Source organism: Camelus bactrianus, chromosome 6, assembly GCF_048773025.1.
Source record: "Camelus bactrianus isolate YW-2024 breed Bactrian camel chromosome 6, ASM4877302v1, whole genome shotgun sequence".
NCBI classification, from domain to species: Eukaryota; Metazoa; Chordata; class Mammalia; order Artiodactyla; family Camelidae; genus Camelus; species Camelus bactrianus.
In genome coordinates this window covers 72,582,028-72,608,994 of record NC_133544.1, presented here as the reverse complement: position 1 = coordinate 72,608,994, position 26,967 = coordinate 72,582,028, and the positions used below count along the sequence as shown (strand labels likewise).

Here is a 26,967-nt window from a genome sequence, read left to right as displayed (position 1 = left end):
AGAGGTTTCAGGAGAAATCTCAGATCTTCATGCTGAGTATTTATTCTCTGGTTTATATTCATTGAAAATATATCATTTTAATTTTATATTTAGATGGTGGTGGTTCTAATAGGTTTATTGAAATATATTTCACGTAACAAAAATATTCAGCCTTTTAAAGTGCACAATTCAGTTGTTTTTAGTATATTCATAGAGTTTGTAAATATTATCACTATCAAATTCCAGAACATTTTCTCACCCCCAAAAGAAACCCCACTCCTCTTAGCTCTTGCCTCATCCTCTTCATTCCCTTCAGCCCCAGGCAGCCATCAGACACACAAATGGAACAACATGGACCTTTGTGTCCTCTTCTCTCACTTAGTATGTTTTCCAGTTCATACATGTTTTAGCATGTATTAGTGACCATTCCTTTTTATTACCAAATAATACTCCATTGTGTGGGCATACTGCATTTTATTTATCCATGCATCAGTTAATGAACTAATTGGATTGCTTCTACTTTTGGGGTTTTATGAATTATAGCTACAAATAGTGAATTGTTTTACTTTTTGGCCCTTATGAATAATACTGCTATGATTTGTGTACAAGTTTTTGGTGTGGACTTCTGTTTTTATTTCTCTTGGATATATACCCAGGAGAAGAATCACTGGGTCATATGGTAACACTATGCTTACCCTTTGAGGGAACTGCCAGGCTATTTTCCAAAGCAGCTGCACTATTTTAAATTCTAGTGGTTGCTTTTTAATGCAGTTGGTCTTTGGAAGTCTTCTTATCTTGGAAAAACTCCCTTTCTTCCCATACTAACTCTAGATTGATGATAGTTGAAGTGGCAACTATTTGAATGCTGTTACCAAAGTCTTCTGATTTTTGTCAGTAGTGTGGCACTTTGTACACAATGAGCAATAGAATATTTGAAGACCTAAAAACTTTCCAGCAAATAGTTAAGGTCCAAAGTTAGTTCAAAAGGTTTTGAATATGTTTAAGGTTATAAACCTATACAAGTGATAAACACACCTTTTTGACTTTTTTGATTTAGACAAAAATTTCCTTCTTAAAATATGATGCTAAGGCATTTGGTGCTCAAAATATTTGGTCTTTTTTTAATTGAAGGAAAACACACATGGGAAAGTCCACAGATTTTAAGTACACAGCTTGATGAATGCTTTTAACAGAAGACCTTGTAATAGTTCTCCATGTCACTCTACTATCCTAGTTTTGGTTCTTGGACAAATCATTTGGCTGTAATCCAGGAAAGAGATTTAATACTGAACTACCTAATTTTATTTATGTTCATATTTACCCGTTTGTAATATGTGAGACAAAATTTGAGCTTTGGAGGTCAATTTAAATGATATGTTTGAAAAGATTAACTAATTCCTGGACAGACAAAAATAGATTGTTCGTATGTTAGAATTCTGGCAACAAAGACTAGGTCATATGGTAACACTATGCTTACCCTTTGGGGGAACTACCAGGCTATTTTCCAGGCTATTTAGTGGCAGGTGAAGAGAGAAGACCTGAGAGATTGGAAATTTGGGATGGATGGGGACTGTTGAAACCAAAAATATAAGACTAAGAGCCAAGAAAGCAGGCATCAGAAACCTTAGTAAATCTGAGGACCTATTGGTTTTAGAATTATGGTTTATTTCTTATTGATGAGTTCCAGAGGAGACCTTCTGCTGTGACGTATATACAATGACAAAGTAAATATCCTGATAGAGATTTAGAATCATGAAGGGATATTTTTATTTGTTTTTAAATTTCCAACAACCTTGCCATGTGCATAGCTGATGAACCCATTTTGTTTTGAAGTTAAGGAAATAATTCAGTTTGATATACTAAATCTTTATTGATCTCTTTGTGGGAATACTGTATTTAGGACCTATGGTTTTTCTCTGGCTCAGCTTTCTTTAGTAAAGATGATTTGAAGACTGTGCTATAGAACAAAGACAGGCCATTGTAAGCATCATTATCTTTGCCTGCTTCAGTTGCAGCAATACCAATACTACAGTGCAGGCCTGCTCTCCACTTATGACCCTTTCTATGAACAACAACGGCACCTTCTTGGACCCAAAAAAAAGAAATTCAAGGAGGAAAAGAAACTTAAAGGTGAGCATATTGACCTGTCTTCTACCTTTACTTGTTCTTAGTTTCAGGGTTGTGTGTGGTACATTTAGACTTTGAATATAATTCATGTGGTAGAAATTTTCTTTATCTGAAAACTAGTCTGCCTTATCTGATTACTAGACCTAAGTGTTATTAACCTTAATTTGTATTTGGTTTATGATCTTTTCTAAAATTATAAAGACTTAAGAACTATAGATTCCCAGTCAGAGGTTTAAGCCAATTCGTTTGTTCCTTTTTTCTTATATATACTCTCCAAATACTGAAAATGTTCTGGGACAGGAAGAAGTTGGTTATGCACAGGGAAATATGAAGAGTAACCTAAAGTATTTGAAATAGGTTATAATTGTTGCAGTATGTAGTGATTTAAAATAGATCACTTCCTCATTATCTTCTGTAGTGTTTGTTTGCATGTTTGCCAGGAAATATCTTTTCCTCTTTTACTGAGCTCCAAGAAGCTTCTCTTAAAAGGCTTGAACTCTACTCAGAAACACTCTTTTCAGCCTTCTTCCCTTCTTAATTCCACATCCTCCTTGTTTATCTCTAGTTTCTCGTCTTTCCACCATCCTCCTCAGACTAGGTTTTTGTTTCATGTATGATTTTCTCTTCAGAGGTCTTAGTGTTGTATCAGTTAATGCATTTCTTTCTTTCTCTCTTATTTCTCTTTAGTCACTTTACAGTGCCACCAAGGAGAAACATTTCCTTCCTTTATTGAGTTCCTGGTTTCCTTCCTTTTGATATTTACTTGAGCTCATGATACCTCATAAGCTTCTTTTCCTATTGTTAAGAGTCAAAAATTCAGTTCTTAGGTTCTCTTCTATTTCTCTTTCATGTAAACAGAGGGAGTATCCAGTGTTCTTCTCCAAAGTAGTGTGATCTTCCTTTTGGAATATTCATGGAGCAGAAATGAGAAAGGGATAAACGTTCCCACTCTCAGGTGGAATGAGGAAAGAACCTTGAATTTTCTTACAAGTGATGAGATTATTTTGTGGCTATCTCCTGTGGTAGGGAAGAAATGCAACCTCCTAAGAGTCTGTTTCCTTTGCAGCTAAGTTGAAAAAAGTGAAGAAAAAAAGGCGAAGAGATGAAGAACTTTCCTCTGAAGAATCCCCTCGTCGACACCACCACCAGACCAAAGTCTTTGCCAAATTCTCTCATGATGCACCTCCTCCTGGCACCAAGAAGAAGCACTTATCCATTGAGCAGCTTAATGCTCGTCGAAGGAAAGTATGGCTCAGCATTGTGAAAAAGGAACTACCAAAGGTAAGTGAGTACCTCCGGATAGGAGGTGAAAGAATGATTTCTCTGCCTGCCCTCCAAAGACAAGCTGTGAGAGCTAGATACTTTCACAGCATTCAGAATGAAAACTAATCTGTTGGAATTAAGAGAATCCTGAATAGTACCCTCTCCAGTTAACTTCTTTTCTAGAATTTGATCCAAATTCACAAGATAATTAATTGTTGGCCAAGAAAAAAAACCCAGAAACTTCTTTGAGGAAGGAATATTGTTTTCTTACATACAGCAATAGAGACTTGACAGCAAACTGATAGGTGATAACAGAGAAAATTAAAATACGATGGTGGAGATGTGTTTCTTAAAGAATTCATAGAATGTGATTGAATGATCACAGGCATTAGAAGAAAATGTGAATGATTTAAGAAAAACGTGTATAAGCATTCTTTTTGGTCTTCTAATTTGTTTGGTTTTGATAACATTTTATTTTGATATACTAATTTCAAACTTAAAAGTTGCAGGAATAATACAAAGAATGTCCATATATCCTTCCGTAGATTCACCAGTAGTTTGTGTTTTATCAGATTAATTGCCTCATTATAAATTGAGTATCATCTCAATAGAAATATGGACAGGAAGATATTTTATGAATTTAGAAAAGATGATTCTAAACTCAATATGAAAAAAGTCAATATGCAAGAATTGCTAGGGAAACAGTAAAAAAGTCTTCCAAACATTAAAATATACTATAAAATTTCTACAATTAAAACAGTTTGGTACTGACACATGAATAGGCAAAGAGACCAGCAGAAAAGACTAGAGCACTTTTTAATGAGTGGTGCTGGAACAACTAGATAGCCATTCTGAAAAAGATAAAATTAGATCTGTATCTCATATTCTCCAAATGGATTGGGGATCTCATTGTAGAAAAATGTAACCATACAAATATTAGAGTAAAATGATTGCATTTCTGTTTAACCTTTGGGTAGTAAAAGCGTTTGTAACTGTAACTCAACATTCCAGATGCAATAAAAGAAAATACTGGTAAGTTTGACCACATAAAAATACATTTTTTGCATGACAAAAGACAACTGGGAGAAATTATTTACATTGAATACTATGATCAAAGGGCTGTTGTCTCTAATATAGAAAGAACTCTTAAAAATTGAGGGATAAATTATCACAAATTCAGTAGGCAAATGGGAAAATGTCATGAATATACAGTTAGCAAAGAAAGATATAAAAGTGGCTCTCAAATATATTAAGAAGGTTCAAAGTACCTGGTAATTGAAGTAATACAAATTAAAATAACACTTAGACACCATTTGTCATCTATCACACTGGCAAAAATTAAACATAAATGACAACACGTTTTGTTAAGGAGGCTCTGGGGAAACAGGTGCTTTCATACATTACTGCTTAGGAATACAAATTAGAACTGTGCTGGGGGGAAAGTTGGTAAGACCTAGCAAACTAAAAATACACTTACCTTTCAAATCGGCACTTCCACTTCTAGGAATCTACCATAAAGCTAAACCAACAATACAAAAATACATGGAACCAAAGTTATTCATTACAGCATTATTTGCAATTGCAAAGTAATAGAAACAACTTAAATGTCCATATATGGGGCTTGAATTAAATGATGGTGGGATCTATCAAGTGGATCAGGATGTTGCTGTTAAAAAATGGGGCAGACCTCTCTGAACTGACACGGAGTAATTTCTAGGGCATACTGTTAAGTGAAAGAGGCAAAAAACACAAAAAAAGTAAACATACCCTTTATGTAAGCACAAAGGAAATACAGGAAAATGCAGAAATATCTGCTCATGGGGGAAGGTATAGCTCGGTGGTAGAGTGCATGCCTAGCATGCAGAAGGTCCTGGGTTCAATCCCTAGTACCTCCACCAGAAGTAGTAAACAGGTAAACCTAATTACCTCCCCCTACAAAACGAAGCAAAACAAATATCTGCTCATTCATACAAAAGAAATTCCAGAAGGCTAAACCAGAAATTGAAGTGATTGATTTCTTATAGAGGGCAGGTAGGAAATAGGTAGAAAGAAAGAAATGGGAATGGGGTAGCAATGATGAGGAGGAGGAAGGAGTCTTTGAATACGTTTTGCATAGGGCTGACTTTTAGAACCATAGTAATATTTCACATATTTCTGACATACCACCAAAATGAAAATATTAAACCAACCGGGATATTGGTGGAGAGGGAGGCTGAGGGGATGTGTGGGCAAAAGGGAATAGAAAACAGAAACAAATGAACTTAATTAGAAATGAGTAACATAGTCAAGTTGCAGGGAGTGGGGAAGGAAGAACTTACTGAAGCAACTGAGGAAAACCAGTATTTTGACTGGATATATAAGGCTAAAGACCAAAAGAACTAAACATAAATACCATGATTGACACAGTAAAAGTGTTTCTCATGGGGGTATGTGTTAACAATTTTGAAACTACTTTATGTGTATTCTAAGACTGAACAAATAAATGTATTGTAGATGAGAACCAGTTTCTCACTGCTGAAGAAAAAGTCTAAGTAAGGGGAAAGGGGAAAGCTAAAATGAAGACTCAAAATTTGATTGTAATCAGAGGTATCAGGACAAAGTTAGAATAATTTGAGCAACAAAATAAATAATAATAATACTGGATTTTAATTCATAGAATAAAAAGTATTTATGTGAGTCCATACTGTTATAATAGTTGAATAAACAAATAAATGAGGTGTAGAAGGAACAACTCTTTCTTACAGTATGAACTGCAAGTGTAGAAGGAAAGACAGAAATAGAGAATATCCTTATGCAAAACAAACCCAGTAGTAATAGTAGTTGCAGACTAGATCCATTTATGAACGCTAAAATTAGAGGGCAAAAGTTAGAGGAGAGACAGAATCTGCATAGACTCAAAACTGTCAGAGAGTGCACCTTAACCAAATGATCAAGGTAAACATCACTAGTATAAATTTTGACACCATGAACTCCTTAATGTGACTCCCTGAGAAGATCACATCATTAACACATCATTTCTATGATATTCTTGCCAAAATCATAATGTCATTCCAATCATCAGAAAACCACATTTTACAGAATAACTCTTCAAAAGTGTCAAGGATGTGAAAAAGAAAGATTGAAGAAATGTTACATACAGGAAGAGATTAAGGAGAAGAGCAACTAAATGAATGTGTTGTGAGATCTTGTATAAGATCCTGAAATAATAAAAGGACATTAGTGGAAAAGTTGACATTCAGATGAGGCCTATAATTTAGTTAATACTTTATTGGTGTTAATTTCTGTTCTTTAAGAGTTGTACTGTGGTTATTTAAGTTGCTAAAATTAGAGAAAGCAGGGGTGGAGAGTTGTAAGGGAACTCTGTTATTTTTTGCACCTTTTCTATAGCTCTAAAATTAGTTCAGTTTCCTCACACCATATACAAAAATAAACTCAAAATGGATTAAAGACCTACATGTAAGATCTAAAACCATGAAACTCCTGGAAGAAAACACAGGTAGAACACTCTGACATAAATTGTAGCAATATTTCTTTGGATCTGTCTCCTAAAGCCGAAGGAATCAAAAAAACAACTGGAACTTAATTAAACTCAAAAGCTTTTGTACAACAAAAGAAAACCATCAACAAAACGAAAAGACAACCTACAGGAAGGGAGAAGATATTTGCAAATGATATGACCAGCAAGGGGTTAATATCCAGAATTTGTAAGAACAGCTCATACAACTCAATATCAAAAAGGCAAAACAACCAACCCAATCAAAAAATGGGCAGAAGACCTGAATAGACTTCTTTCCAAAGAAGACATTTATGTGGCAAATCACATGAAAGTTACTCAAATCGCTGATTATATTAGCTCAGTGGCTGCCCCAGTTCACATTCCCACCAATGGTGTACCAGGGTGCCGTTTTTTCCATAATCCTCTCCAACATTTGTTATTTGTGATCCTTTTGATAACAGCCATTCTGACAGGTCTGAGGTGATCATCTCTTTTTGTTTTGATTTGCATTTTTCTGGTGATGGAAAAAGGGGAAAACTTGCTTAATATCTGGCAAAGAGGCTTCAGATAATGCCCTTCTGATGATACGGAATTCAATAGGAATATTTGAGATTCTTTAAAGTGGCAGTAGCTGCTTAAGAATTAGAGAAAGTCTTAGATAAGAGGCCTAGAAATTCCTTTAAGCAGACAGCCTCGGGTGGGAATATTATAGAAATGGCTTTCAGGCCCTTTGTATGACTTTGAACTCACTGTTACTTTAGAGTTAGGAGGAGAGCTCTTTAATAGAAAGCGACTCAGCTCTGCCTCTTCTGTGTCTTCTCCCACATAAATGGACCATCCTGGAAAATCAGGTTTCTTTATTGAGGCTTTTTTTTTTTTAAAATGAAGTGGAAGACATAATAAGCAGCTCAAGACTGGGTTGTGGACTGCTAAATCATCTTCTGTTAGGTCTGCCTTGGAATTTTTGTTGAAGAAGATGAGGTCAGGTGGTGACAGAAATTAAGTAATAGTAGATGGCAGGTTTGCCCTGGCTGGAGATAGGGCTGGGACTCCAATATTTACAAACTGAGAGGCTAGTTTACCTTTCTACTAACAGTTTTTGCTTCTGAGTGCCCTGCCATCTGTTTCTTTACTGATTGTTGGCACTAGAGAGCAGAATGTTTTAATCCCAGTGGTGCTACGGTTAGGATATGTTGTAACATTTTACTAGTCTGCTTCAAGTGTTAAATACAACTTAAATTCTTTCCAGAAGTAAACAGAAAACTATTAAAGGCAGTCCCAGCCCCAGCTTAGGCTTTTTAATGCTGTTTTAGGAGCTCTATATGTGGTCTGGTCAGTATATTTGAATGACTTTTAGAAGTAACGTATTTCGCATATGCTTGACTTGACATTTTATTTTTTAATTTTTGAGTTGAATAAAAGACAGCATCAGTCTCTTCAATCTTATTTCAGAAAGGAATCCTAGGGGGTAAGACATACCTTAGTGGTAGACTGTGTGTCTAGCATGACGATGTCCCAGGTTCAATCCCTGTTACCTTCACCAAAAGTAATAATTAAATAGATAAACCTAATTACCTACCCCCCAAAAAAATAAAATGAAAAAGAAAAAGAAAAAAAAAGGAATCCTAAATGAAATACTGTTTTTAAATATTTTAGGCTAACAAGCAGAAAGCCTCAGCTCGTAACCTGTTTCTTACCAATAGCCGAAAGGTAAGGTTGTAGTTTTGTATTTCCCGTTTTATGTTTTGCTGGAATATGTTCTTATTATTTAGATCCATGCTTGCTGCTCTTTTCTCTTGTGACCTGTTGATAGTGGATCTAATAGTACTTAAGAGAGTTCCTAAATATTCTCAATCCATTTTATAAATAAAATGCTTTTCCTCACATTTCTGGTTTTCAGACATTTTTGGGTAAGACTATAGCCCACTCTAATTCCTTGGGCAGATCATAGAATCATCCTGTATTCATTTTCTTTATCTAAGAAATAATGGTATTAATACCTTCCATTAGAGGGAATTAACTCAACTTTCTTTGAGAGTTGTGAGGATTAAATGAGGTAATGTTACTAGTTGTGTTTCCCTGGGCTGGTTAGGTTACTTATCCTCATTTCTTCATCTGTATATAAGATGAGGATGATGGTAATAACCAGCTTCATAGGGTTTTTGTGAAGAATGAAGCAGTTTAGTATTTGAAGCTTAGAATGGTGCCTACCATATAATAAGCATTTACAGCTATTATTATTAGTGTATGTGATACCACTTTGTAACTCCCCAGAATGTCTTACTTTTTTTTCACCTTCTGAGGCAGTATGTCTATAGATTTCTCATCCCTTGCATTACTTCATTGTCTGGAACTGGCTCCCATTGCTATACAGGAACACTAATCAGATTGGGAGGGAAAGAGATGTGGTCATAGGAGGACTGTGTGCACTGAACAGAAATGCTGTGATTTAGAGCCCGGGGAAAACTGGCTCTGGTGTTGGGTCCTCCTGCATTGTAATAACATTGTCATTGTCTGCAGCTTGCCCACCAATGCATGAAGGAGGTTCGTCGAGCTGCCTTGCAGGCCCAGAAGAACTGTAAGGAGACCTTACCTCGTGCCCGCCGCCTCACCAAGGAAATGCTTCTATACTGGAAGAAGTATGAGAAGGTGGAGAAGGAACACCGCAAACGTGCAGAGAAGGAAGCCTTGGAGCAGCGGAAGTTGGATGAGGAAATGCGGGAGGTAGGGCAGTAGCATGAAATTTTGAAAATTGTAATTGCTGTGGCCATATCAGGAGATTGGTTTGCATTTCATACATAATAAATCTAACCAATGAAATCACTGAAAAAGTATTTTAAGACATAACTCTAAGGATAGTGATTTTACTTCAGTAAATCAATTCTGGTTTTATTCTTTTAGTAAGGCTCTCTGCCTGGCCTTTACCGCTCTTCTGTGCTAATTTCCTTTATTCTTTGTAGCTTTATTTTCTTGTGTATTTCTGGAGGACAAAAAAAGGAGGGGGGTGAGAAATGAATGAAAGAAAAACCTCTTACAACTTAGATAGGCTCCAGGTGCTGGCTGTAATTTTGGTTTGGAAGATCAAGGCTGATTGCCAAAATTTAGGGCCAGATAGGGACAATGGACACCTAGCACGGTTTTCTGAGACCCACCCCCCAACTTTGCTGTTTTAACTTGCTGGTCAATTCTCTTTCTAAGCTTGATATTAGCTGGTGTAGGCTGAGTATACTGTTCAGGGAAGAAGAGGGATTAAGAGGACAAAGTTATTGTGTTGCCATTGGTAAATCCTTTGGGATGAGTGGAAGGGACGTTGAGGTCTGAGAAGGAAAGGAATCAAAGGATTGGATGTTGTCTTTCAGGTATAGGTAGTACTTCTTTTGTCACAGCAGAGCTGTGGAACCTCTTTTAAGCTCTTGGTCTTCCTTCTTGTCTCATGCCTTTAAGAGGGAACATGGATTTTGCCCAGTTCTCTTAAGTCCCTGGGTAACTTGTATCTTTGTATGCAAGATAAATAAACATATTATTGAATTGGTAAACCTTTGATGCTGTTGGAAATACTTGCTCACTGAGTTTAGAGACATTTGAGGGTTAGTCACAAATTTTGAAGTTTTGCAAGTGGCTTGCCTTATGATCTAGGTTTGTGAGATATTCTCTCAATTATGTTGATAGCTAACTAATGAGAGTTTCATCTGTGGTTGTTGATGTGTCTTTTTCTCTGAATTTTTGAGATAAAACATGTTTGATGGATCTTTGTTCCCTTAATTTGCCTTCTTTATTTAAACATGTAATAGTTGACTTCTTTACAGTAAAGGGAAATGTTACTCTTTTGTTTTAATTTAGAAAGATTTTCTTGATATTACTTTAGCTTTGAAACATGAACATCTATATCCGTTATGAACTCAGTTTTCTCCCATACTTTCATATTTTCTTCTAATCTGAATCTGGCTGAAGTGTTATAAAACCTTAAGGAGAAAGTATAGTTTTATGTAGCATACTTCAGGACTTAACGTCCTTTCTTGGCCATGTTCCTTATTTTATTGTTGTTTTTCTTTTGTGGAGGTGGATCAAAGATAAATCAGGTATACTTCATGTGAATTTTATTATAAAATAGTTTATGCAAAATAATGACTCTTCGATTTGGTATTTATTGTGTGTGCTGTATTTCATGTATTTCAGTCTTTTGGATCATTTATTTACTCGTTTTATTGTTTATCTCGAAGAATGATTTTTATTGACACAACGATTATTTTCCTTACCAGGTTATTTCAGAGGTACTTTGAATTTAGTTTTCTCATATATTTTATTTAAAGTATATGTCTTTGTGTGTATGTGTTTGGTCTATATTCGTGTTTTGTAGCTATCATCATCACAGGTGAACTATAGGTTGGGAACATTTCCTTCCTTCAGTGAGCTTCTTATTGTTAGATGCCTCTCACATTGACTTTCAGAGTAATTCACAGCTCTTCACTTATTTCGTGTTTTGGTGATAAAGAAGGGTTTTTAACACATTTATGTTTTTCAGAATAATAAAGCTGTACACATGTATTTACCAGTAACCAAGTTATGAAATAAAATATGTTGTTTGAATTTAGTTGGTATCTCAGCACCACTGTAGAAAAGTAATATAATAAAGAAATAAGCATTCTAGACAGAAGCCTGTGGAGAAAAGATTTCACGTTGTAAAGGAGAGCCAAACATAGATTATTACTAGACTATAAATGTGGGTTATTCCTTTCTTGTAATACCACTGACTTCATTATAATAAAATTGTTCATTTGCAGTCTTTACCTTTCTGGAGGTAAAAGAATTGTATGCAAACTAGGGATAGGTTTAATGAATTCTGTTCACTGCCACTTGTGTATGATTGATGATTTGACTCTCTTTTCACTTTCAACTTTTTTCCCTATTAGGCCAAGAGGCAGCAGCGAAAACTTAATTTCCTAATCACCCAGACTGAGTTGTATGCCCATTTCATGAGTCGAAAACGAGACATGGGTCATGATGGGATCCAGGAAGAAATCCTAAGGAAACTGGAAGATAGTTCTACCCAGAGACAAATTGACATTGGTGGAGGGGTGGTAGTTAACATCACACAGGAGGATTATGGTGAGTTCCGAATTGGGAGTTAGAGGAAGGAAATACCAACATTTTTTCATATCTTAGGTTATACTCATTATTAATTCTTACAGGTTTCATCTTGATCAGTAGGTAATGTAGATCAGTAAAGGGGGATTTATTTTATTGGAGTAAGGAAAGTGTGAATGTTTCTATAAAACAACATATAGGATTTGAAAAGTAAAAGGTGTGATTATACAATCTTGCAAATTTGAGAATATTTTTTGTTTTGATATGTTAGTAGAAATAAAAGGTACTGAATCAGAAGGATTCAGTGAACATATCTCAGCAGAGGAAATAACACATAACAAGATTTTTGATGATGTGAGTCAAGCATGAGAAGAGACTATTTAGTGTTGATGTTTTTGTAACCACGGAGGGGAGGAGGAATTGAGGAAACTTTGAGAGGAATATCACAGAGAATAGTGGTTAAGATCATGTTGAGTAAGAATTAGAGAAAATGAGTCTTTCAGAGTATCTTGGAATTTACACATTCTCTATTTCTTCTTTTGGAATAGTGTCACCCAGCATAAGTGTATTACAATTTTGAATCCTCACTGTCTTTGCTTTTCCTGGCTTTGACATTGATTCATGCAAGAAACTCAGGATTGGGATACTGGTGCAGTCTCCTGGTGGTTTTTGTGAGCTGGCTTTGGCTATTGGAGACCGTGGCAGCCTTCTACCTCCATTGCCACTTCCAAGTCCTTAACCTTTGTCAAGTAATTTGAGCTTTTTGTCCTCCTTCACTCTCTGTGAACCTAGAGCTGAGTAGAATGTGGGAGTCAGGGATCTACGTATGTTAGTGTGAATTGCATCTTGGAGGGAGATCAGTTAATGAGGTGTGATAATCTCTGTTTTCCTTTTCAGATAGTAACCACTTCAAAGCTCAGGCCCTGAAGAATGCTGAAAATGCTTACCATATTCATCAAGCTCGGGTGAGTCTTAGTGAACTGTAACAGGCCCTGGAAATACCCCATAACCTTTTACTTAGGTGGTCTTCCTTTAATTTTAATCATGTTTTCAATTAAAAACTTGGCAAATGTGTATGTGTCTGCTTTTTTTTTGGGTGGAAGCTATTTTAGTAGGAATACTTGAAGAAAGATAGAAAACAAGCATTCACTTGTCTAAGCTTTAGGAATGTGTTGATTGAAGCTAAGACAGTATGTCTCTTTTTTTTCTTTCTTTTATCCTCCTTGATTATCATGGGTAATACAATGTGAGATGCATCATGGTTGTTTAGTGGAAAATATCACAAACATTCTTGCTTATTAAGAAAGCTATATACATTAAAACTGCTAAGTTAGTACCTTCTTTCACTTCAGTAAAAAAAACTTGCTTATTCATAGTATAGTGATGTTTAATGAAATCAGAAAGAAACTGCAGTTAGATCAAATAAAGTAAAGAAAACACAATTTATTATACTGCATAGAAGCCCGTAGGTAACTTTGACAGGATCCAAGTCACGGGTAGAGATAAACTCAACCTATTTCCCATCATCTCCAACCAATCAAACAAATTTTATATCAAATCTTTAATAAATTCTTTGATGAAGCAAGTAATTGTGTGGTATGGTTTAGTGTCTATCTATGAAAAGCATATTCTATAATTATTAAATTAATTTTTAAAAATATTAATAGTATCCTTTAATGTACAGTTAACCCTTGAATAATTCCAGGAGTTAGGGGTGCCAACCCACCCTGCAGTCAGAAATTTGCATGTAAGTTTACAGTCAACCCTCTGTATCTGTGGTTCCACATCCATAGATTCAACCAAGTGCAGGATCATGTAGTACTATAGTATGTTATTTAGTGAAGTAAGTCCCGTATCAGTCGACTATGCAGTTCAAACCTGTGTTGTTCAAGGGTCAACTGTATTATGCTTTATATATAATATGATATATCATATTTTATTATCAGAAAGTTGGTTTCAACTAGCCCCAGATAGGTATGTTATCATTATGAATTTTATTTGAATTTAATTATTTTCCTCTTATATTTTTCTTCTAATATACATTTGTTTTCCAGACAAGGTCATTCGATGAAGATGCAAAAGAAAGTCGAGCAGCTTCCCTACGGGCAGCAAACAAATCTGGCACTGGGTTTGGGGAGAGTTACAGCCTGGCAAACCCATCAATCCGGGCTGGTGAAGATATTCCACAGCCTACAATTTTTAATGGCAAATTAAAAGGTTATCAGCTGAAAGGCATGAATTGGTTGGCAAACCTCTACGAACAGGTGAGTTTTAGAACTATGTCATACCCATTCTCTTTTGTTTCTGTTTACCTAAAACCATTGGTTCTCAGTGTATTGTGAAATGAGCACAAGATAATGTTTCAGATTTCACTTAGATTTGAAAAGCTTGGCCTTTGGTAAGAATCAAAAAGATGTCTCTATGTTTCTGAGATTTTATTGGAGAATATATTGTATAGTTTGTCTTAAGTGGTCTTAATAAACCTGATTGCCTTTGTGCTGGTTACATTAGCTGAAAAACTGGCTTTGGCCCATTTGTCTAATGTATCATGATTCAGAGTTGTAGTTGTGAAATTGGCAAAAGGAATCACTACAGCAGTGAGTAATAGTGCTGAAGCTCTATATCTCTAGTCACTTTTATTTGAACCAGTCTGATACTTTGATTAGTTCTTTTTGACAGTAGATTGAACCCTGTGTAATGCAACGTGAGAGGTGTTAACTATGTGTATTTTGTTTTTCCAGGGTATCAATGGCATTCTTGCAGATGAAATGGGCCTTGGTAAAACAGTACAGAGTATTGCCCTTCTGGCCCACCTGGCTGAGGTGGGTGATGCATGCAGTCTTTTTATCTGCCTCTCTGTCTGTCCTAGGGTCATGTTCTGTTAAGAATCAGCTATTATCTAGCATTGTGCTAGACTCTAGCATACCAAGAAAGTAGGACTTGCTCCTTGCCTTCAAGGCCTTCACAAGGTGACACAGTGTGCTGAAATGTTTTGGTTTTCAAGAAGACTAGGACAAATTTTGAGCCTGTGTGGTTTCACTCCTTGTTCTGTTGAGAACCACTAGTATAGTGGCAAAAAACACTAGTTCATTAGATTAGAAGACCTGGGTTCACATCTCAACTCTGCTTACCAGCTGTGTAAACTTGGGACAATTCACTTAAACGCTCTTTTGACTTCACTTCACTTTAACTCTCTGAGGTTTAGTTTCCTCTTCTGCAAAGTTAGGATAATTATTAATTTTACAGGAATTTTGTGAGAATTAAATGAGAAAATATGTTACAGCATTTTGAAAAAAGCAAAGAGCTTCATACCAATTAAATAATAGTAAAATTGTTGTGATCATGTAGTGTAAGGGAAAATAACACATGCAAGTCACTATGTCATAAGTGCTTTGTGAATGATATAAATTAGAATCTGTAAGAGGTATGGGAGTGGCAGTGATTGCTTGGTATTTTTTTCTTAAGGTGTGTGAGAGCAACTTCCTTGCCTTTGTTATTAACATAGGATATTAATATTGAGTGTGCAGATAGGAACCATTTCTTTTGTTATAATGCATTTCCTAATGTTAAATTGCTCTTGTTGTTAATTATAATTTTGAATTAAATTTCTTCAGTTTTCCTGCAGTTAACTAACCCAGTTTTTCTGTTGCAGAGAGAAAACATTTGGGGACCTTTCTTAATAATTTCACCTGCTTCTACACTGAACAATTGGCACCAGGAGTTTACTAGATTTGTTCCTAAATTTAAGGTAAAAATCAATCCCAACAAAAAATTCTCTCCCTCTTTAAAATAAACTTTCTGACTCTTCTTTTGCTACCTTCCTTATTAAATTGCTCGTAGTAGTTTTTAATTTCTTGCATTTTTCCCACAATAACCTTGCATACATTTCCTATCAAAGTTCCTGATTGGAGCGATTAGAGAGTGTATCACATCCTTATGTTTTGTAAGTGAGAAAGCCAAAGTCCAGTTTGAGTGATTTGCTGCATTTGGCCACATGAATTGAAGCTCCTGGTTGTACTGCCATAATAGGAAGTACCTACCTTGCTAGTATAATGTAGAGTTTGGCAAATCATATCAGTTTGGCAAGTCATACTGTAATTTATGGCATTGTTGTTCACAGTCCTCCCCAAGTATATTAATAAATGATCCATATTCCTGATATTCCAAAGACAGATCTTCAGTCTTGGTCCAGATTATAATGTCTAAAATACATAATATTAAATAATTCAGAGGAGTAGAATTGAGGTTGAGATAAGAAGTGATCAGCAGGGAAGTATGTTACATCATTCATGGACAAGATTTAAATGGGGGTTTAATTATGGAAAGTTGTCGGGATGGAAGAAAGAATGAGTAGAATTTATTATATTATTTGCAAGTAAAAAGGGAGAAATGAATTAAGTATGTGTTCTGTCCCTGAAGAGATATAATAATGAAGTTGCATGGTGAGGAGGGTTTTATAGAGATTATGTATGAACTGATATTGACATGATCTCTCTGATCTCCATAAATAATCATAGATTCCATGCAGTCTAAAAGGACGTGGAATATGGTAGAGAAGGGAGGCAGGTATTTTTCTGGGTTACACTGTCTAAGAAATAGGACATGTCTGGGATATTCTACTTTGGGGCATCTTTGTGTCTGTGGCCCCACCTTTGTAACTGGATTGTAGACTAAGAGAAACTGTTTACAAGGCACAGTAAGTTGTATGGCTTTTAGCTTGGCTGACTCATTCTTAACTTTCTAAGAAGGTGAGATCATTTTAAGGCAATTTGTTGAATATTTTCTCTAGAGTTGTTTCCATATGGAATATAGAGCTCCTCATCTTTTTTCTGCTCTTCATTGTTGTTGTTTAGTACATAGTGAACAAATAGGAAATTGAAAAGTCTTAAAATTTTCCTCCAAACCACTGAAGTTTTCAATATTTCCTTCACTGGCCGATAGATGGCAATGTAGTGCTGCTTATATCGTTGATACCTCTGCAACTGAGCTGTCACTTGCATATCGAGCTTCCTCTTGAAGCTCTAGTTTAGGGGTCAGTAAAATATGGCCTATGGGCCAATTGCAGTTGCCACTTGTTTGTCCCGTTTTTTTTTTTTATTGTGATGAAATACATGTAATATAAAATATACCAGTTTAAAGTGTACAGTTTGGTAGCATTAAGTGCCTTTACAATGTGGTGCAATGATTACTGCTGTCTGGTTGCAGAATTTTATCATCATCTCAAACAGAAATCCCCTCTCCGTTAAGCTGTCACTCCCCTTTCCCCTTTTATTCTAGCCCCTGGCTACCACAAATATGCTTTATGTCTGTGGATTTGCTTATTCTGAGTATTATAACTGGAATCCTACAATATGTGGCCTTTTGTGTCTGGCTGCTTCTTTTCGCTTAGAAATTTTCTCAAGGCCCATCGTATTGTCCTCTGTATCAGCAGTTCATTCCTTTTTATGACTGAATAATATATCATTATCTGGGTATCCTTTGTTTTGTTTATCCATTCATCTGTTGATGGATTTTTCAGTTGCTGCTACCTTTTGGCTATTGTTAATAGTACTGCTATGAACATTCATGTGCGGGTTTTTGTTTAAAGACCTATCATGTTTTCAGTTCTTTTGGGTATATAACTAGGAATTGCTAACTCATTCTATATTTAACTTATTTAGGAATCCACCACCTGTTCTTTTGTATCGCTTGTGAGCTAAGAATAGTTTTTACATTTTAAAATTGTTGATTAAAAAAGAACAATATTTCATAGCAAATGATACATGAAGTTTAAATACATACATATTGAAATACAGTCGTACCTTTGATTATGTGCTATTTATCTCACTACAGCAGCAGAGTCGAGTAGTTGTGGCAAACTATATGGCCTGGAAAGCTAAAACTACTTAATATCTGGCCATTTAAAGGAAAAGTTTGATGACCTCTACTCCATTGATTCACTGTTTCTATTACACTACTGCTTTAGATTGTCAAATGTCTTTACTTCTATACAGAACATAATTAGAAATAACTGCTCAGGTTTATAGTTTGATTGCTTTCAAAAAATACTTATCTATGATGATAACCACTGAAAGTTTATTTTATTTGGCACGTATCTGAGTAACACTTATTTTATGGTTCTAGTATGATCAGTGCCTCCGACCTCCTCCTTTTTCCCATGAAATAAGGTTTACATTTTTTCTGTAGTTAATGTAACACTTTTCATTCCTGAAATTGGCTATTCTGTATGTTTTCTACTTCATTTATTTCTGCTTTATCGTTTATTACTCTTATCTCCTTTTTTGTTAACTTTTTTCTTTTTCTAACATCTTGAGATGGAGCTTAGATTGTTGATTTTCAGCTTTTTCAAATGTGTATTTAAGGGTATTAATTGCTTTCTAAGCATGACTGTAGCCATCCAAAGGTTCAGTGTGTCATATTTCATTATCTTAAAATTCAAAATACTCTGTATTTTCTACTACAAGTTCTTATTTGATTTCATGGTTATTTAAAAGTGTAGTTCTTAGTTTCTAAACAAAGGATGATTTTCTAGGGATCTAAGGTATTATTCATAGCTTAAGTCCAATGTGATAAGAAAATATGCTTGGTATGATTTTAGTCCTTTGAAATTTGTTGAGCATTGCTTTTCTGGCCCAGCATATGATCAGTTTTTGTAAGTGTCCTCTTTGTGTTTGAAAACAATAGGTATTCTGCAGTTGTTGAGTACAGTGTTGCATATGTGTTGATTAGATCAAATTTGTTAACTCGCTGGCTTTTCTGTATCTTTACTGATTTTTTTGTCTGCCGTCCTATTACTGACTGAAAGAGGTGTGTTAATATTTACAATTGTGGATTTATCCATTTCTGGTTTCTTCTGTCTGTTTTTGCTTTTGAGTCTGTGAGATGTGTACAAATTCATAATTTTATCTTCCTGGTTAATTAAACCTTTTATTATGAAATTCCTCTCTAAGACTTTTTACCTTTAAAAATCTATTTACCTTTATATTACATTGATAAATTAGCTTTCTTTTGGTTAGTTTTTGCATTGTATCTTTCTTTTCCTTTTCCTTTTAACCATTCTCTATCCTTATATTTAAGGTGTATTTCTTGCCTTTTATTTGGAATATTTATGCTTACTTTTAATGTAATTATTGATATATTGTGTTTAAATCTGTTGCTCTTTTCTTTATACTTCTTTAACATGATCAACTTTCCGTTTTTCTCCTTTTGGGTCCTTTTGGATTGATTAGATTTTTCTTCCTTCCCCTCTTAGCTTATTAATTATATACTCATTCTGTTATTCAGTAGATACCCAGGAGAATACAACATGCACTCTTAACCTTTTCAAAAATAGTAGAAATTAATACTGCTAATACTTTCCCAACAGCACAAAGACTTTAACTACATCCACTTCACTAGACTTACATGCTATTGTTTTTGTATATATTTTAACCCCACAAGACATTTTTTATTATTTATACATTTTTAATTTATTTAGACTTACTCATATTACTTGCATATTCACTGTGCTCATTTATCTTCGTTCCTTCCTGCATATTTGTGCTTCCATCTAGCTGAGGTTTTCCAAAGAAAAAAAGACATCAAGCTATGGATTCAAAGCACTTTGAGCCCTATAACGATAAAAAGAAAGTCATACCTAGAAACATCACAGAAAAAGTGCTGAATTTTACACTCTTTTGTTTCTCCATGCTTTATCTGGATATTTCCTTCTAGCCTCTCATCTGGTTCACTAATTTTCTCTTCAGCTGAATCTGTCTGCTGCTGAACTCATCATTGAATTCTTAATTTTAATTATTGTATTTTTTATAGTCCTAAAAATTCCCCTTGATTATTTTATACTTTCTAGTGTACCATTAAAATTCTCAATCTTTTAATTTTATGAACAAATTAGCATTTTTAAAAAGTCTGTTTCTGGTGTTTTCATTGGTTTCAGAACCCCCATGTTCTGTGGGTTTCTTTTATCTATTTTTCATGTTGGTTTTTAGTCATGATCTAGTGTTTCCATATGTCTGGCCAGACATTATATAGGAAAAATTCTAGAGATAATTCTAGAGATAATTGCTCTGAATACTGTTTCCTTCTTCCTGAGAGAGGATTATTATGTGTTTGGGTTTTATTTCAGTTATTTTGCCCTGGTAATTTTTTTTTTCTGGGACACTAATAATCCAAAATTCTCTTAACCTAGTCAGGAATGTAGATGATTTGAAGCTGAGATTCAGTACCTGTTAAAGCAAGTGTATGTATGGTTTACCTTTACTACCAGTGTGTATGTATCTTTTGATTCCCAGCTTAAGGCCTAGAAGGTGGTGGTTATCAGAATCCATCCTCCTTGAACTACAGTTTTTGTTTTGAGAGCCCTGTGTCTCTTTTTTGGAAGTATAGTTGATTTATAATGTTGTGTTAGTTTTGAGTGGATAGCAAAGTGATTCAGTTATATATACTTTTAAAAATTCTTTTTCATTTTGGTTATTACAAGATACTGAATATAGTTCCCTGTCCTATACAGTAGGTCCTTGTTGTTTATCTGCTTTATGTATAGTAATGTGTATCTGTTAATACCAAGCTCCTAATTTATCCCTCTTCCCCCCTTTCCCCTTTGGTAACCATATTTTGTTTTCTATGTCTGTGAGTCTCTTCCTGGTTTGTAAATAAGTTTGTTTGTATCATTTTTTTAAGGGTTCTCCTATAAGTAATACATATGATATTTGTCTTTCTCTGACTTACTTCACTTAACATGAGAGTCTCCAGATCCAACCATGTTGCTACAGATGGCATTATTTCATTCCTTTTTATGGCTTAGTAATATTCTATTGTATATATGCAAGATCTTTATCCATTCATCTGTCGATGGACATTTAAGTTGCTTCCATGTCTTGGCTGTTGTCAGTAGTGCTGCTGTGAACATTGGGATGTATGTGTCTTTTTGGATGGAGTTTTCTCCAGATGTATGCCCAGGAGTGGGATTGTTGAAGGATATGGTAACTCTATTTTTAGTTTTTTAAGGAACCTCCATACTGTTCTCCATGGTGGCTGCATCAATTTACATTCCCACCAACAATGTAAGAGTCCCTTTTCTCCACACCCTCTCCAGTATTTATTATTTGTAAACATTTTAATGATGGCCATTCTGACTGGTGTGAGGTGATACCTCATTGTAGTTTTGATTTGCATTTCTCTAATAAATAGCAGTATTGAGCATCTTTTCATGTGCCTGTTGGCCATCTGTATTTCTTCTTTGGAGAAATGTCTATTTGGGTCTTCTGCCCATTTTTTTTTTATTGATTTGTTTGTTTTTTTGATACTAAGCTGTATGAGCTGTTTGTATATTTTGAAAATTAGTCCCTTGTTGGTCATGTCATTTGCAGATGTTTTCTCCCATTCTGTAGGTTGTCTTTTTGTTTTGTTTAGGTTTCCTTTGCTGTGAAAAGCTTTTAAGTTTAAGTAGGTCCCCTTTGTTTATTTATTTTTTGCTTTTGTTTCCATTACTCTAGGAGATGGAGCCAAAAAAAATACTGCTGCATTTATGTCAGAATGTTCTGCCAATGTTTTCCTCTCGGAGGTTTATAGTATTCAGTCTTACTTTAGGTCCTTAATCCATTTTGAGTTTATTTTTGTATATAGTGTAAAAGAGTGTTCTCATTTCATTCTTTTACACGTAGCTGTCCAGTTTTCCCAGCACCACTTACTGAAGAAACTGTCTTCTTTCCGTTGTATATTCCCTGAAGTCAGGGAGCCAGATTCCTCCAGCTCTGTTCTTATTTCTCAAGATTGTTTTGCTGTTCGGGGTCTTTTGTGTTTCCATGCAAATTTTAACATTTTTTGTTCTAGCTCTGTGAAAAATGTCATTGGTAATTTGATAGGGATTGCATTGAATCTGTATATTGTCTTGAGTAGTATGGCCATTTTAACAGTATTGATTTTTCCAGTCCAAGAACATGGTATATCTTTTCGTCTGTTTGTGTTGTCTTCAATTTCTTTCATCAGTGTCTTATAGTTTTCAGAGTACAGGTCCTTTGCCTCCTTAGGTAGGTTTATTCCTAGGTATTTTTCTTTTTGATGTGATGGTAAATGGGATTATTTCCTTAATTTCTTTTTCTGCTATTTCATTGTTAGTGTGTAGAAATGCAACTGATTTCTGTATATTAATTTTGTATCCTGTAACTTTACCAGATTCTTTTGTGAGCTCTAGTAGTTTTCTGGTAACATCTTTAGGATTTTCTATGTATAGTATCGTGTCATCTGCAAACAGGGACAGTTTTACTTCTTCCTTTACAATTTGAATTCCTTATTATATTTTCTTCTCTGATTACTGTGGCCAGGACTTCCAAAATTATGCTGAATAAAAGTGGCAAGAGAGGGCATCCTTGTCTTGTTTCTGATCTTAGAGGAAATGCTTTATAGCTTTTCACCATTGAGTATGTTGTTAGCTCTGGGTTTGTTATAGATGGCCTTTATTGTGTTGAGTTATGTTCTCTCTGTGACCACTTTCTGAAGATTTTTTTATTATAAATGGTTGAATTTTACCAAAATTCAAAGCTTTTCTGTATCTATTTAGATGATCATATGGTTTTTATTCTTCAGTTTGTTAATGTGTATCACACTGATTTTGCAGATATGGAAAAATCCTTGCATCCTTGGGATAAATCCCACTTGTATCTATGTTCATCAGTCATATGGGCCTGTAATTTTCTTTTTTTGTGATCTCGTCTGATTTTGGTATCAGGGTGATGGTGGCCTCATAGAATGAGTTTGTTAGTGTTCCTTCCTCTACAATTTTTTGGAATAGCTTCAGAAGGATAGGTGTTAACTCTTCTCTAAATGTTTGGTAGAATTCACCTGTGAAGCCATCTGGTCCTGAACTTTTGTTTGTTGGGAGAACCATGGGGCAGCAGTTCCCAGGGTAGGATCCAGCCTGGTTTGCAGACTTGTTCCACAAGGTTGCAAGATAGACGTTTTCTTGCTTCTGGTGTCTGCCCCCTGGTGGATGAGGCTGATCTGGAGGCTTGAGCAGCCTTCTTCATTGGAGGGGCTGGTGCATGCCCACTGGTGGGTAGAGCTGGGTCTTGGCCCTCTGGTGGGCAGGACCATGTCTAGGGGCAAGTCTAGAGGTGGCTGTGGGCTCAGGAAGTCTTTAGGCAGCCTGTCTGCTGAGAGGTGGGGATGTATTCCCACCCAAGTAGTTAGTTGTTTGGTCCTAGACGTCCCAGCACTGGAATCCTAAAGGGTGTTGGATGGGACCAGGTCTTGCAGCTGGTGACCCAAGCAAGATTTCAGCCTTCAGGAGAATTCATGCATATGAATACTCCCCAACATGTCCACCACCATGTCTGTGTCCCGGGGGTGAGCCTCAGCCACCCCTGCCTCTCCAGGAGACCCTTCAAGACCAGCAGGTAGGTCTGGCCCAGGTGCCTATGAAATTACTGCTTTTGCCTTTGGTCACAGTGTGTGTGTGATTTTGTGTTTCCTTTAAGCGTGAAGTCTATTTCCCCTAATCCTGTGGAGAGCCTGCAGTTAAGCCCTAGTGGCCTTCAAAGCCAACCACTTTGGAGGCTTCTCTTCCTGGTGCTGGACCCCCAGGCTAAGGAGCCTGATGTGGGGCTCAGAACTCTCACTCCTGTGAGAGACCCTCTAAGTATAGTTATTGACCAACTTGCCTACCCAAAGTGGGGTATAAGATCTAATTATATCACGAGTCTACCCTTCCTACCCATCTTGTTGTGGTTCCTTCTTTATGTCTTTAGTTATAGAAGGTCTTTTCTGGTAGATTCCTGTCTTTTTTAATCAGTGGTTGTTCTGCAGTTAGTTGTGATTTTGATGTGTGCGTGAGAGGAGGTGACCTCTGGTTCCTTCTACTCCTCCATCTTGACTGCCAGCTCCCTGTGTCTCTTTAAAAAATTCTTTGTTTCATAGCCTTCCAACTGGAACTTTTGGGAAGGATCAGCACCTTCAGGGGGAGTGTATATGAAATGCCAGGCTTTGCTCTCCTTTGTAGATCTTGGCTCTATAATTGTCTACAGCCTTAGGTCTCTGATGCCTTCAAACAAGTATTTTATATTTGTGTTTTAGTTTGGTCAACAGGAGGAGTACTAGTCCAGCACCTAGTGCTGCAATGACAGAAGAGGAACTATATTCATTCTTCTAGGTTTTTTAGAAATCATACTGAGTAACATATTTGTGATGATAATTTTAAGTTATCAGTAGGAAATAATCAGTATTTTGGTCCTTTTTTCTAGGTGCTGCCATATTGGGGAAATCCTCACGATAGAAAAGTCATTAGGAGGTTCTGGAGTCAGGTAATTTCCGCTTACTATGTGCATGTGATATTCACACACGTATGCAGTCATTATTTCTCCAGTGGATTTGAGTAATTTTTCTTATATAAAATTTCCTTATATATTTCTAGACACTAGGCAAGGACAGTTTTTTCTTTTATAATGCTTTTCCAGTTATTGACAATCAGCTGGACTTGAAGTCCAGGATTAAGTAAGAACTTAATAATTAATAAGCTGAAGACAGGTTTTTAACATGGTTTGTGCTTTAGGTGACTACTTTAAAAAGTTATGCTTTAATACACCACATCTACATGGGAGTAGCATCTCTTTAGGGCTGTCTTAAACTTCTTGGCCTTAGAAAATAGTTTTCCCCTCATTATCTTATGAATTTTTAGTATCTTTTTGTTTTGTTTTTAAAATTTAATTTGTTTATTTAATTTAATTTTAATTTATTTGTTTTTATTTGAGGTATAGTCAGTTTAGAACGTCAGTCTCTATTGTACAGCGTAATGTTTCAATCATACATATACATACATGTATTCCTTTTCATCTTTTTCATTAGAGATCACTATGATGAGATATTGAATATAATTCCCTGTGCTATCCAGTAGAAACTTATTGTATATCTGTTTTATATATAGTAATTAGTATCTGTAATCTCAAACTCCCAGTTTAGACCTTCCTGCCCCCTTACCCTCTGTCCCCCTGGTAACCATAAGTTTGTTTTCTGTGTCTAAGTCTGTTTCTGTTTTGTAAATGAGTTCATTTGTGTAATTTTTAAGATTCCACATATAAATGATATCATATGGTGTTTTTCTCTCTTTTTCTGGCTTACTTCACTTAGAATGTTGACCTCCAGGTCCATCTGTGTTGGCTGCAAATGGCATTATTTTATTCTTTTTTATGGCTGAGTAGTATTCCATCATATAAACACACCACAACTTCTTTATCCAGTCTTCTGTCAATGGACATTTAGGTTGTTTCCATGCCTTGGCTATTGTAAATAATGCTGCTGTGAACATTGGGGTATATGTATCTTTTTGAATTAGAACCTCCTCCAGATATATGCCCAGGAATGGGATTGCTATATCATATCAGGAGTGTGATTTGCTGGATCATAATGATATCTTTTTTCACCCTTGCTTCTTATATTTACAGAAGACTCTCTACACTCAGGATGCCCCCTTCCATGTGGTTATCACTAGTTACCAACTGGTGGTGCAGGATGTGAAGTATTTCCAGCGAGTCAAGTGGCAGTATATGGTACTGGACGAGGCTCAGGCTCTCAAGAGTAGTTCCAGGTAATATGGGTAGTAGAAACAAAGTCTGTGGGACTAAGAATATATAGATACATAGATATGGGTGTATGATATACATACACATGTGAATAAAGATCAGAGAGATTTCAAAACATGGTATGATATGGTCACTGCATAAGATGTGTATCGGACCAGAAGGCAACAATTCTCTCTTCCATGGAATACAAATATTAATGTTTAGAGTACAAGGGTTTTTCTCAACTTCTATATCCCTACTCAATAATTATGACATTTTAACAGATGTCTTTGTTAAGGAAAATTTCTGTAGAAGGTGTCTGCCCTTTGCTTGAGGGATTATTTTAGACAGGAGGTCTTAGTAGGAGGTAGAATGTTATATTTTGTGGATTGTAGGTTCCACAAAATATAACATTGTTGTTTTATGCAGGTTATCCTAGTCCCTGGTTGGTTACTAGACCCCCAAGAATCCTTTTATAGGAAGTTATATGTTTAAAGTGTTCTAATACCTTTAAGGTCCTAAAGTGAATAGTAAATGAGTCCTTGGCTATAAAGTGTTACTCAGTGGTTTTTAAAATTTCCTTTAAAATCACCTTAGGTTTGAAGCATTTTTATTAACTCTTGGTGAGCCTGTAGGATTTTTCTTAGAGGTCCAAGTTAACTGGCAGGATGATATTTCCTATGGAATTTTCCATCCTCTGAAGAGCATTACTTCATATTGCATTCTTTTAAGTACGGCATGCTTGTGTCCAGGAGCAATAGACTCACTTTGCATTTTCGTCTACCCTTCCCCTTTCTCCATTGCTTTCCTCCAGACTCACACTGGAGCACATAGAGTAATGATTTTAAACTTTCTACTATAGATAAGTATCTTATAATTAAATAGTTTGTATCAACAAAATTGACCAAAGATGGTAGAGGCCCTTGTCAAGCCAGAAAGGATCCTACTATGCCTATTTGAGAACTTTTTTTTTTTTTAATACCCTAATACCATGTTTTCAGTATAGAGGAATCAGTTCCTTTGAATTTCCTATCCTCAGCTTTGTTGAGTAATATTTTCAGTTTTGTACTTCGTAGAGTACTTGATTCTGAATGTTTGTTATTTTTTTGAAAAGCATTTTCAGAAATATGGGGTCTCAGTAGGGTAAAGAAAGATTTACTGCTAACTTGGAATTTGTAATTCATCTTATTGGACAGTGTTCGTTGGAAGATACTCTTGCAGTTCCAGTGTCGGAATCGGCTGTTGCTAACTGGTACCCCTATTCAGAACACCATGGCAGAGGTAGGCACTAGTAGAGGCCTCAGTTTTATGTGTGCGTTAAACAGTGGTTCCAGCGCAGAATAGAGTTCTTTTCCCATGCCCACCTGGGGTGTTACGGCTCTCTACAAATTATAATCTCCATATCAAAGGAGGAATTTGACCATGGCTTGCCCTAAGTAGGCTTTTGGTTTTGGTGTTCTTTGTTGTTTG

The 26,967-nt window shown here is 35.7% G+C and overlaps 1 protein-coding gene across 2 annotated transcripts in view; it reads left to right on the top strand.

The window, feature by feature from the left end:
- Window positions 1-26,967, top strand: part of INO80 (INO80 complex ATPase subunit) — a 112,688-nt gene that overhangs the window by 24,112 nt on the left and 61,609 nt on the right. For both annotated transcript variants that reach the window (XM_074365917.1, XM_074365915.1), the window contains exons 6-17: window positions 1,989-2,109; window positions 3,173-3,387; window positions 8,522-8,575; window positions 9,386-9,589; window positions 11,776-11,971; window positions 12,848-12,915; window positions 14,005-14,214; window positions 14,692-14,772; window positions 15,603-15,698; window positions 24,184-24,243; window positions 25,381-25,523; window positions 26,694-26,778. In XM_074365917.1, coding sequence (XP_074222018.1) covers window positions 1,989-2,109; window positions 3,173-3,387; window positions 8,522-8,575; window positions 9,386-9,589; window positions 11,776-11,971; window positions 12,848-12,915; window positions 14,005-14,214; window positions 14,692-14,772; window positions 15,603-15,698; window positions 24,184-24,243; window positions 25,381-25,523; window positions 26,694-26,778 — 1,533 coding nt within the window. The remainder of the gene's footprint in view (window positions 1-1,988; window positions 2,110-3,172; window positions 3,388-8,521; window positions 8,576-9,385; window positions 9,590-11,775; window positions 11,972-12,847; window positions 12,916-14,004; window positions 14,215-14,691; window positions 14,773-15,602; window positions 15,699-24,183; window positions 24,244-25,380; window positions 25,524-26,693; window positions 26,779-26,967) is intronic.